This window comes from Lingula anatina, chromosome 6, assembly GCF_051362555.1.
Source record: "Lingula anatina isolate TDL-2025a chromosome 6, LinAna3.0, whole genome shotgun sequence".
Lineage (NCBI taxonomy): Eukaryota > Metazoa > Brachiopoda > Lingulata > Lingulida > Lingulidae > Lingula > Lingula anatina.
In genome coordinates, this window is record NC_141772.1 from 18,467,641 (window position 1) to 18,481,107 (window position 13,467).

Consider the following 13,467-nt stretch of genomic DNA (forward strand, 5'->3'; position numbering starts at 1 on the left):
TGGCCTTGCCGCTTTGTCTTGTGATACATGGCATGCTCTAAATTTTCATTAACTAACCCGTATAATCTTTTACTAGTGTAAAGACTTACCTTAACTACAATCCTTGACTAATGTTTTTAAAAAAACCAAGTCATATGGAATCACTTGCACACTTTGTTGATTTCTGGAGATGGTGAAGTCGTGTGTCTCTGTCTTGTGCAGGGAAACAAACTACTCAGAGGACACTTACACAAACCATGCCTGGATAAGTTGCATCGTAAAGATTCTCTTATTACGTGAAAGTACGTGTACGCTCTTGTCATAAAGATGAGACTGTGGAGAGACATTACAGGTTTGTTTTCCAAGCAAACATCATATTGACATTGATATATAAGTAAGTGTTTACATAACACAGGAAAAGCTTATTCTTTCAACGACCTTACCACCTAGAATGTATCTGGTATACAGGATGTTTGATTGAAAACCAGGTGTTCAAATGATTTGGTGCAGCAGCCTCGGTTTGAAAATCGTTAGCATTGGTATAACTTATGTCTATAGCTAGAACACCCCCCCCCCCCCCCCAGCGGGGCTGAGGGGTTATTATAGTGAGTTTAATTAGGGATTGTACAGGATCTTTGGGAGTTTGGGGTCAATCGGTGCATTTTCATGGGAGCAACAGCCATTAAATGAGATGACATATAACACGCATTGAGATTTCCCTGTAAAGTCCCATAAGTTAAGCTATCTTAACTGTTTCACATAATATTAGGAATCTGTGATGATTATGCAGGTAAATGTTGTTTAATATTGCAAATAAGTTTACAAAAGAAAAAAATTTTGTGTAACGCCAACATTAATGCTATAGATGAATAACAGTGCCTTGTTATTCTCAAATTCAATGGGGTTGTAGATATGTTAATACAACTAGATTAAAGTTTGAACAGCAGCTTTATTGGAATTTTTTGTTATATTTTATCTAATTTTTATATTATAATTATTTTTCAAACACTAGCATCTTCAAGATGTAACTTTTAACTCCCATCCACCAAAAGCACTGTGCATTTTCTGTATTTCCACTTGAGCAACTGTATTGGTTTTTATGTCTTTAAACATTATTTAATATTATTTTATGCACTGTCATCATTTTTCACATATTGGGATTTTCATTATGTGAATTTGAACTCTCACATATGGCCCTGAAACTGTAATTTTATTCACCATGTTACCTGTTGTCCATGATTAAATTTAAAGGGATGATAACTGTTCGTTTTGGCCAAAAAATTAATTTTCTTGGAGTAAACAACAATTTTCCCATACTTACTAATGGTTAATGAATCCATTTCTACACTCAAAGTTAGTCCCTGAATTTTTTTCTAAAAAGTTTGTCTTTTGTAATAATCTTTTAAGAGATTTTAACATAGTATAGCCATCTATGGAGGTCAAGTGATCCGATGACAAGCTCAGATATCAAAATAATAGCTATAACTGCCATTTTTGTGGTAAAACAGAATATATTATATTTTTATGAGTTGTTTACAATGTTTTTATTGTGAAATATAGATCTCATACAAAGAGTTATCCCTTTAAGTGTTGATTGACTGTGCTGTTATAAGCATTATTTATTTTTGTATCAAAATTGACAAAATGACCTATTTTCTGCATCTTCATTTTCTGCTTTTTGTCTGTACATTTGACAGCTTTGCTGCCTTGTTCCAGATATTTGTGGTAGCCGAGGACAACTGCTGATCAGTGTCTTAACCTATATGTCAATGTCTGAGACAAACACATATGCTTATTTTCATGTACTTATTGTAATTATCTTAGACTAATGCTTCTTTTTATTTGATTTTTATAACTCTGTTGTTTGTATTCCAGATCGAAGGTATAGATGAAGACAACTCTCGAGTGATGGTCAAACTCACCATTAGCCAGCAACTCATCTCAATCAACAAATTCCACCTTCAGCTTGTAAGCAAAACAGACTATGAGAAAAATGCCAAAATTTTAAGTAAGCATTGACACTATTACCTTACTATAACATCATCTAATGCTTTAGGTAGTTGAAAGACTTAATTTACTTTATTCTTAGTAAATAGAGGATAAAATAGAAGATGTGCCTTATCTGATAGAATATTAGTCTGTTGTTATGTATAGACACAGATGTGTGTGTACATAATAGCCATTACCTGTGTCTGTCATCTCCATTGTTGCTGTGTACTTTCAGTGATAACACAAAACTGGAAAACTGTTTCAACTTTTGTCTTCAATCTTACAGAACTGATGAACATTCATAAAATACAGGTTGAGTTCAAACTAAAGCATAATTGGGCCTTTTTTTTTTTTTTTTTTTTGTACAGACACAGATGTCTATACCTGGCCATTATTTATCTATCTTAATTTTTTTAGATCAAAATTGCTGACAAAACTAGCACTTTAAGGGTTGCCATTATTCATACAAAAACAATGTCATGTCAGTATAAAAATCTCCAAAAAAACTTCTATAATAAAGTGAAAGCTGAGGGGACTTAAGAGTTTCCTCATATATATATTTCATTGAGGCGTAACTAATAAACGGAACCAGAGGAGACAGGGTTGTGCCGGAAGTGTGATGCCATGTGAAGTGGAGTGGTGCAAGATGTGTAGCTAAGTGGTCATTTTTAGCTGGAAGTGAGCGAGAGTGAAGACGTGGGCTCAGAGAGGCTCGAAGAGGCTGTCGGAATGTCATCTTTGTCATGGCTTTTGTCACTGATTAGTGCATGCCCCCATGTATTAGTTGTATTAGTCTGATCATATATGTGGAATTTCATGTCAGCTCTACATATAACCATTGTCCTAGAATCAATAAAACACCAAAAATAATTAGATATGGGCATATCAGATTACATACATGCAAAAATTGCACATGACAAAGATTTACAGCCTCGTGGCAATCTTGCAATCTTGACTGCAAATTAAGCACAATTTTACATCTTCAAGTTTTGTAACATGTTTTCATATCATGTAATTATTCTTTCTACAAGTATTATCTGCCCTAAATGCCAAAAGATAAAATTGTTATCTTACCGTGTTGTTGGAAAAACCTATTTTCTCTGAGCCCACGTCTTCACTCCCATTCACCTCCAGCTAAAAATGAGCACTCAGCTTCACTTCTTGCACCACTCAACGCAAAACATGGTAAACTGGTGTTGATGTGCAATAGAATGTTTTCAGGAGTTCACTTCTTTTACATATACTGATAAAAATGTTGCCTTCAAAAATTTATGAGCTATGCAAAAAAAAAAAAAAAAAGGTAGCAAAATATCACCCTCTTGCTGAATTTAAACAATTTTGAATGTGTAAAAGATTTTCATTCATTTATATTTCTTTACCATTATCATAGCACCGGTCAAACTGTTTGGCACATTACCATACATTTCTATACCACTCTACAGATAAAAAGGTTTGCAATATTGTTAGACAGTTTTTGTGATACAGTCGCGGCCTTGAGCTTTAGGATATTTAGAGTATAGAGACGGGAAATCTTCATTAGTGTCACTAACATTGTGTTTGCATCATTGTAGTGTTCTTTATGCAGATTAATTATTTTCTAATGAATTTTCAGATAAGGTAAAGGTAGACGACTATTATGCAGAAGAAAAGAAAAACAAGTCACATAGAAATATTTCACCAGAGTCCAGTAGAGAAAACTATGAACACAAAAAAAGAGACAGGTAACAGTAGTAGAATGACAATAATGAAAAAATATCATGTTAAATGAGGTATTCAGTTATCATTATGGTACAGATATATTTAACAATTCCCTACAGTATGCATCCTTTACGAAGGGATTACCATCCATTAGACATGTGGGTAATATGTCCTCCTAAACTACAACAGCCTGCGTACCCATCTCTTGGATTTAGGTCAACTCGATCCGCGTAAATTTTGGGCTTTGTCAGTACATGGGCAGGCCTACCCAACTACCAGACTCCGCACTGAATGATCCTGAATTCACCAGTATATGGGACCACATTGTGTCCTATCATTATGTAGTTGTAATACATATGGAAAAGAAAAATATATAAATGAATAATGTGTATTTTTATTATACCCACCTTCACCTCAGCCGAGGAAGCTTGCTGCTGCTGCTGCTTCACGTCTAAATAACACATTTCTTTTGAATTGCACTTCTAAGTTCATCATCCAAAATGCCAGAAAACTGATGCACAGTTTCAAAATGAGATTTCTCTGCCTTTTGACTTGTGTAAGCGAGTTTGTTGTCCAATTTATCAGAAAAGTGCTGCTTCGTATTGTCCAAATAACTTTTTTCTGCCTTTTGACTCGCCGTTGGAAGTTCATCACCCGATACGTTAGAAAAATGTGAAAAACTCGGCTGCTTATACATTTCTGGAATGTCGCTCTGTCATTTGGCTTTGCCAACAATGGATGAGAGGGGGTGACTGCCACGTGCGGAAGATGGGCAGGAAATCGGCCAACTACTCACGGAAAACCACTGACCCTTGCCTCTGCCAATACACATGCAACCACAATCCATTCACACAAATAAAAGTGATTGGACAAAGACCACAATTGGACAGAAACTTTCAGCATAAATGAGGGGGAAGTCCATTCTCAGCGTGTTCTATTCAAAGTTAGGGGTTTTGGGTGGGGAACATGCACGATTTCCCTTTCTGTGTATGATAAATAATGCACTGTTTACACCCTATTGCTCGGCATGCTGTCGTGTATATCAGGCTCGTGGACAGTGCATTATTTACATGTAGTACTTAATGAAATTGTGTTTTACATTCTACATATAGGAAGTGGCAACGAGAAGGGGACTCCAAGGACAAATCTAGAGATGCTGACAGGAAACGTAAATATGAAGATGATAAATCCGAGTAAGCTCTTAGATCCCATTTCCATAGATTTTAGATAGATCTATCCCTGTGGGGAGTTTCACTAGATGACTGTCAGCTTAAGCGTCTGTCCCGCCTACCAAAAGTGAAAGGGGGTAATTAACTATGGTGCGCGCTCGGCTGACTGCAATTTAGCGTGAACCCCCAGGGAGTTAGGTCGATCTAAATCTAAATCTCTGGATCGATCTAAATCTCTGGGGGTTCACGCTACCCATATATTTATATTGGTCTTTAATTTAATACTAAAATATATGAGGGGAGAATGTACATAGAAATAGCTGAATATAAAATAAGATTGAAAACAGAGGTCCACATGTATGACTACTGCATTTATATTAGAAAAGTAGAAAGAGTTGAATGAGATGTCTACAGCATAGCATTTAAGTGTATAAAACTATTACTCATGATTTATTAGTAGACACTGGGCAATGATCTTCTTAATTTCATTAAACAATGATGTTTATTAATGTGAAAATAGTTTCATTGGATCTAAGTTTTTGATTGTCAGAAAGTTTTCTTTTATGATAATCCCAGATATTTAATTTACCTGTTGACTGTTTTATCTGTTCACTCTGACTTTCGCATATTAACCTGAAGCCCTGTACTAGTAACATTTTTTGCATTTCTAAATAAGCAATAGTAAAGGTCTTTATGCTGTTAAGCATTATGTTGAATTATTTTATGCACTGTCCTCATTATTTAAAGGGATAATAACTCTTCGTATGAGATCTATGACCCCATTCCCTGAGATAAGATCGATCCAACTAGATCAACCTAACTCCCCAGGGGTTCACGCTAAATAGCTGTCAGCCGAGGGGGTACGAAAGTTAATTACCCCCTTACAACTTGTAGTAGGCGGGACGGACATTTAAGCCGGATTATCTGACAGTAATCTAGTGAGACTCCCCACGGGGATAGATCGATCTAAAATCTATGGGAATGCACCCTTTGTTTCACAATAAATACATTATAAACAACTCGTGGAAATATAATATATTCTGTTTTACCACAAAAATGGCAGTTATAGCTATTTTTCTGATATCTGATATCTTTTGTCATTAGACCATTTGATCTCCATAGATGGCTATACTCTGTAATAATCTCACAAGAAATTATTACAAAAAAAACAAACTTTTTGGAAAAAAAAATAAGGGACTAACTTTGAATGTAGAAATGGATTCATTAACCATTAGTAAGTATGGGGAAATTGTTGTTTACTCTAGAAAAATTCATTTTTTGGCCAAAACGGACAGTTATTATCCCTTTAAGCTCTATTCTTATTGTCCACGGTACCTGCTTTGCATAATTAAAATAAGCTGTTGATTGACTTTGACTTTGCTGTTTAGCATTATTTATTGTTACTCCAAAATTGACTAAGTGAAATATATATAATAGAAAATTTAACACCAAATCTTAATTATGCATAACATGTAACACAGATATTAGGAACATGTTACATGTTAACATAAATATTTGTTCTCATGCTGGCATTTTCAGTGTGTGAATTTAAACTCATGGGCCTGAAGCCTTATGCTAGTAACATGTTCCTAATATCTGTGTTACATGTTATGCATAATTAAGATTTGGTGTTAAATTTTCTATTGTATTTGTATTTGCTTTGTATTATTGCATCATTATTGACAAAATACCTATTTTGTGCATCATTATTTTCTGGGTTGTTCACTTGTATGTTTGACAGCTTTGCCTCCTTGTTGTATTCACATGAAGATGTTTGTAGATTTGTAACCAGTTAGTATTTGACAATTGACTTATAAACAGTATGAACTAGCAGGCATAATTCCCATTAACATCATTAATTTTTTAGAATTACAATACTTTTTTTAGGTCTCATACAAGTAAGAAGTCCAGTAGCAAAAGTTCCTCACACACAGATTGCTGGCTCCATCCACTGCTCAGGGTTAGAATAGTTGATAAACACTACAGGAAGGGGAAGTACTACAATATGAAGGTAAAGTTGAAATTATGATGGTTTATCTACATGAAACTTCTTTTGCAGGTGACTTCTCAAGTTTGAATGCCTTAGATGAGCCCCAGTTTAGAACAACTGTAGGTCATGTAGTCATTTGTTATCTTGAGCATGTGGTTCCTGGTGAATAAACAATACAAACTATTATTTCATGACACAAATGTAAAAACAGTGGTTGCAAGCATGGCAGTGCAAACGGGGAACCGTTAATCTGATTACCTACCCATTCTTTACATTCCGTATTAGCTGCAGAGAACACAATAATCCATCATTAAAAATAGTTCAGGGTTGAGAAAAATAACCTGTAGGCCAACAGTGAGAGGCCCAGATGAAAGCTGGCCTAATTGTTTGCACTCTTTTATGTGATGCTTGAGACCACTATTTTTCTGCTTGTGCCATGAAATCGCAGTATGAGCCATTAATTCAGCATTTGCAATCAATCACAAAACTGTGGCTCAAAATCACAAATGGCACTTTGTTTGAAGGGTTGTACTTTTTTAGAGCCTTTAAAAAACCATGATACTTTAATTAATGCATTTGTACACCACAAAGGAAAGAGATCAAGTTGGAATGAGGCAGTTGATGGTAACGTAAAGGAAAATGATGTGTGATAGCTCTTGCAGCAATTATATTAATGGTGTAAAAACTGTTATTCTCCAACAGGGAATTAGGACATCAAGCAAATTATTATAATTCTTCGAAGCCAAATTGTTCCCTGAGGTACAGGTAGACTGGTTTTACATGTAGATGAGCCTTTTGGAAACATTTTGGCCTTATTTATATGTAGGCAATTGCAATGTTGTCAAGCCTTAATTGTATTGTTGTCTAATCTAGGTTGAAGTAGTGGACGTTGTGACAACAAATACATGTGTATGTAAGACAGAACAGGGCAAGGTGCTTGAAGGTGAGCAGTAAATTGGGACAAGCTTTCTCAACTGACACAATCAGAAATGTGGTCTGTGAAAAATTAACCCATCTTCCATTCCAATGTCAAAATATTTTTGTTGTATAGCTTGTGTACTGCTGTGTTATCAATTTCATTTCCTTTTTGTACAAATGTACTGCTTGTTAAAAAATCAATATTACACTATGTACTGGAGCATATGGTTTGAACTTTCTATGTATTGAAAAGCAGTTGTTTAGTTGTTTCATAAATGTGATAGATTTCTAGTCCTAAATTTCCAGTAACTCATACTTGAAAACTTTTCCATGCATTCCTATGACTATCCGCATGATGATACAGTATTAAGATGTGTGCTCATACTTCAGATCTGTCTCAGTCCATGGTCGAAACTGTGATCCCTAAAGCTGATTCTGCTCATGTGATGATTGTCAGTGGGAAGTACAAGGGGCAGGTATGTAGCATTTGATAGGGTTTGTTCAGCCTTTAATGTGACTTATTTGAATACAGAGAACATGCTGCAGTGCATTTTATTTCTTACGTGGCTGAAAAAGTGTTTAAAAACTTGATTTGGGATATTTGATTTACTGTAGCATGTAGGACATCTACAGAGTTGCTGTGGTTGATTTTAATATGGTGTTTTATGGTGTGTAATGATCATATGATTAACTACCCTGACATTTAATGGGCACTTCAAAAGTCCAGTTAAGTTATGGTTAATGATGCTGCTTGATCTACTGTTCTAATATGTTCACATACATATGTACCACTGTGCATGTGTAAAGGTTTATTCTGGTGTAACTGTGCAGTAAAGTACTTTTACACTACAAACCTGTAAGCTGAAACCTATTCAGTTGATGAATTAAACCATTGTGTACTGAGTCTACTCCTGCACCCATTTGATATAACGGTTATAATGCATTTAAATTTAGTACCTGTTTAGCCAGTCATCCAAAAAAAAGGTGTGAATCTACATATAGCTGCCTCTGAATAGTCTTATGTACAGACACATCATGTCTACAGACACATCATGTCTGTACATATAGCCATCACCTGTGTCTGCTGTCGCCATAGTCATTGCTCTCACTGTGCTTTTTCAGAGATAGCACACTTCAAGGAAAACCTATATGCAGTTTGCCTCACAGCTTATTTAATGGTTATTATAATTTTCACAAACATGTATATGAGAGGTAGGTGTATGGAAAAACACTGGTAAGATTTGGATTTGTTTTTAATAGCATAAGTACAACAGACACATTCTATCCAGGGATGTTTAAAGAAGTTTCAGAGTGCCAGAGAGGTGACAGGAAGAAATAAGACTAAAGAAATTACTTATATAGCCAAAAAAGGCAGAACTTGGGGTGGTATATGTTTTTGTCTTCTTTGCAGGTCATCTTACATGTGTAAGTATATTTAATAAATTATATACATTTTTGCATAAATAAATTACAAGTGCTTTGATGAAATAGTGGGATGGGTGTGGTATATTATACGTGTATGTAAGATAACAAGCAGTGATAGGTTCCTTTATACCAGGGTGTCAAAAACAGAATGCTAATACCTTTAGGTCAGAAGTCTGATGAAGTCCCTGTACTTAATAACTCCCATTTCAAATAATGACATGTTTTTCGTGTAACCATTTCGATTTATGAAGTCTTTAGATATAATTAAGTTACTGTTCAGATCAATATGATCTGGTAAGTTACCATCGTTCTGAATATTAACCAAAGACATTCATTTTTAAGGGGCCACAATGTGCTCACCAGGTGTTATAAATATTTAATTAGGCACCTTTTTGAATCTCTGTCAAACTAACATTTCCTGGTTATTCAGATTTTAAAAATTCATTTATGTAGCAACCCGACTTACTGGTATGTTCTCAGCTTTTAAGACGGCTACACTGAAACAAAGTATTACTGATTACAAATTTAATAAAATAACTGTATAAGCAAAAATACATGTATCGGGTAAAAATATTTGCTTTTTACAACATTAGGAAGTTCTGATTAATCTGTTTTATCTTATTACGGGAACTGTGCGAACAATTTTAACAAGTCTGTGGGCCTTCCTGATTTCTTTTTGTTTCAAATGTTTAATTTGAAGTTCACAACAACAACAACCCACCATCACTGTCGAATTCAAATGCTAGTTATGCTGACAGTTTCAAATTAATTGAGTACCAGTTGTTAATTACTTGTCCTTCACAATCCCTGTACATATAAGAAGAGATAGTCTTTGTTCAGGTACACCGCTTTGCACGACTTGGGATAAAATTTGTTTACAGAAAGAACTAAGCGCAAAGATTCTTAGGCGACGACTACAGTTGCAACAGCATTCCACATTTTAACAATCTTCTTAGCAAGTCAAGCCATACTTGATATCAATTTTTTTTTATTTAAATAGTGCAGAAGTTGTAAATCATAGAGTTTTATAAATTGGTGAAAATTCCAGTTGCGGGAAATTGAATATATATAAAATATTGCCTCATTGAAAAGATCAAAGAATTATCATATTGCTGCATTTGGTCAGTGTTTAATTGTCCCTTGTGGATAAAAACTAGGTGTAAGCAATTTAATCACTTGCCACATTAACTCTGAAATGGTCATGGAATAGCATGGGTCATAAATTAGGAAACTGACTCATGTAGCTATAGCTTCCTAAGTTTACACAGATTTTCTCCAAATTTCTTAAATGCATTATTAGGTAACATAGTGTCAAAATTGACACAAAAGCACTATAAAAGGAAGACTGTTCTATTTATTCCTGTGTAACTTGCAGAGGTGCTCTGCAGAAGTGAAAGCCACTAAGTTTTTTTTTTTTTTTTTTTTTTTTTTAATATTTTGCCTTGTATGTTTGACTTTTTTACATGATTTATGCAATTTTTGTGAAGTTTTCATTTTTGTCAATCTGGCATTTTCATTGAGTGAATTTGAACTGTCATTGGCCTGTCATTATACCTACCCTCACCTACCAGTGCCAAACATGGACTCTGACAAAAAGCCTAGAACAGAAGATAGCTGCCTGTGAAGTGAGATGCCTAAGAAAAGCAATGAACATCACGAGAAGGGATAAAATCAGGAACAGTGTGGTATGGGTAACAGTCGGGACAACACCCGTCCATCAGTATATTCAAAAACAGACTATCAAATGGTTTGGTCACCTGGCACGAATGCCCCCACATCTACCGGGGAGCAAAGCGTACATAAAGAAACACTCCGGATTCAAGGCAAGAGGAAGACTGAGGAAGAAGTGGGTAGATGGAGTACGAGAGATCTTGCAATTGAACAACATCCCACTCAATACAACCAAGCATTCCAGCTCGCCAGAGACAGAAAACTCCAACTTTTTCTCCCCTCAACACCCTAAAGGGTACAAGAAGGATGAAAAAAAAATTGGCATGAAGCCTTATGCTACTTACATATTCCTAACATTTGTGCTACCTATTGTGCATGTTTAAAATTTGGTGTTGGCTTTGCTGTTAGGCATAGTATATTATTGCATCAAAATTGACAAAATAAACTATTTTGTGCAGCATAATTTTCTGCTTCTTTTGTCTGTACATTTGACAGCTTTGCTGCCTTGTTTTCATCTAACATGATTCAATTACAATTAGTTTTATTAGGTTGATCTGTTTGGGACTTTTTATTTTCTTTCCAGCTGGGAGAAATTATCAAAAAAGACAAATCAAAGTGCACCACCACAGTACAGTTGCTGAGCAGCAGAGACAAGGCTGTTAAGTTACACTTTGACAGTGTGTGTGAATACCTGGGAGATGTCAATACTGAGCCAGACTTTTAGCAGAGAATACTCAGTAGACATGGTACAAATGTATAAATCCCCAGCTCTGTCATATGAAAGGAAATGAACTGCAAGCTAATAAAATTTTAAATTTTAAATTAAAGAACACTGAGAACTTATTGTCCATCAACCAAGTTGATACTGGTTTTTACTTGCACATGAACTATATCAGTTGGAAATGCCTCAGTTGCAGGACTTCAGATGACTACCTCATCTTTGTTGGATGTATGTATATTTTAACTGGTACAGTGTAATTCAGGCATTTGATCGAGAATTCTGATGTAGTTCTTTCTTTAGTGAAGGATTTAAGTTAATGATTTAATTATTTGCACAGGCTATAAACAGGTGTTAAAGTGAATGGAACCTACAAAAGGATTAATCAAAACAATTTTTTTTAGAACTGAAAAATATTAAAGAATATTAGGAAACCTATAATATTTCTTCACCTGCCTTGCAATGAAAATTGTATTTACATTAGTTAATATGTACATTAAAATATTTTTGTAAGCCAAAATTAGAAATCATTTTTGGTTTCTTCCTGAAAGTTGATTGAAATTTTAGTTGTTAAGTTTTGTACTAATCACTGTGTTTGTCATTTTTATATAAATCAACATTGAATTTTATGACTAACATGCTGTGCTTTACCTAATTTGAAAAATAAGGCAAGAGATTATGAGTAACCAACCTTTTAACATGTAAAATGAAAGATTCACCAGTAATTCAGTTCAAATTATGATCTAATTATGATAAACAAAACGTCAATCACAAACAATCCACAAAGGGACTTTTACGTACCGTAATTGATAGGTGTCAGTCAAAGCTGCCACTCTCGGACGGCTTGATTGGCAGTAATATAAACAAACGTCACACTTTTCAGCAAAGAGCATCAAGTTTTTTTCGCAGAAGACGGATACAAGCAGATGAAAGGGCGCTTTCCTCAGATGTATTGATATGTGTATGATATGGTTGATTTTTTTTATTCATCCTTTTCGTTGGCTGTCAGTTTGCGACTCACCTGCTCGTACTACATGTATGTGATAGGAAATGATGTACTCGTTAATACTCAACGCTTACACATAATATTATAGTATCCACCGCAGTCAGATTCACACATCGTAGTATCCGGGTCGGTCCTACTCTGCGGGGGATTCTTGCTCAAGTGCAATCAGTTGAATCAGCTTAATTTTCATTTGAAAACTTAATGTGAAGAAAACAAAGCGACGCAAGACAATCTTAAATTATCAATAAGCAAAACGAACATGAAACTTACAAAAATTGGTAACTTTTTACAACTTTGTACTTTATATTTTTAATGCTTATGCTGGGATCGAGAAACGCCCTGAATCGAACCCACGACCTTTCGATTGGGAGGAAAGCGTGCTACCGACTTCCTTCAGGATATTGTAACCCTATATTGTGATCCAAATACCGAAAATAATTTTTTCTGCATCTATTACTAACTATTCAATAATGCATCTATCATTGTGCTAGTTTAAAACAATGAAAAAACCTTGAAAATATAAAACATCAGCGTTTATAGTTTTTCGTTGCAAGGTACATGTATAAGGATAGGGGACTCAAAGCTTTAATCGTCCATTGAACACCTTTCTATTTAGAGGTGAGACAGCAATCAGTATGGGGCGTAACTTTATCCCTGTATAAGATTTTACCACGAAAATGAAGGAGCAAGTGTCCTTTGCGAGTTGAGTACGGCGCACGCCCGCACGGCTAACGAACAAAGTAGAAAGTACGGTGGGAGTGGGTCGCACGTGCGTCACCTTCACGCCAGGAGTATAAAAGGAGTGCTCACGATGCACGCTCGTGTCTCAACAATAAACGTCGATTGTGCAACGTGTACAACAATTTTCTAATATGCCTCCAAAAGGCGAGAGAAAGAAGCTTAG

General features: G+C 35.2%; 1 protein-coding gene across 3 annotated transcripts in view; it reads left to right on the top strand.

Annotated features, from left to right (window-relative positions):
- Nucleotides 1-12,282, top strand: part of LOC106175418 (G-patch domain and KOW motifs-containing protein) — an 83,244-nt gene extending 70,962 nt beyond the window's left edge. For all 3 annotated transcript variants that reach the window (XM_087014998.1, XM_087014996.1, XM_087014997.1), the window contains 7 exons: nt 1,855-1,987; nt 3,581-3,689; nt 4,779-4,859; nt 6,723-6,846; nt 7,699-7,768; nt 8,134-8,219; nt 11,423-12,282. In XM_087014998.1, coding sequence (XP_086871124.1) covers nt 1,855-1,987; nt 3,581-3,689; nt 4,779-4,859; nt 6,723-6,846; nt 7,699-7,768; nt 8,134-8,219; nt 11,423-11,563 — 744 coding nt within the window. In that variant the 3' untranslated portion in view covers nt 11,564-12,282. The remainder of the gene's footprint in view (nt 1-1,854; nt 1,988-3,580; nt 3,690-4,778; nt 4,860-6,722; nt 6,847-7,698; nt 7,769-8,133; nt 8,220-11,422) is intronic.
- The last annotated feature ends 1,185 nt before the right edge of the window (nt 12,283-13,467 follow it).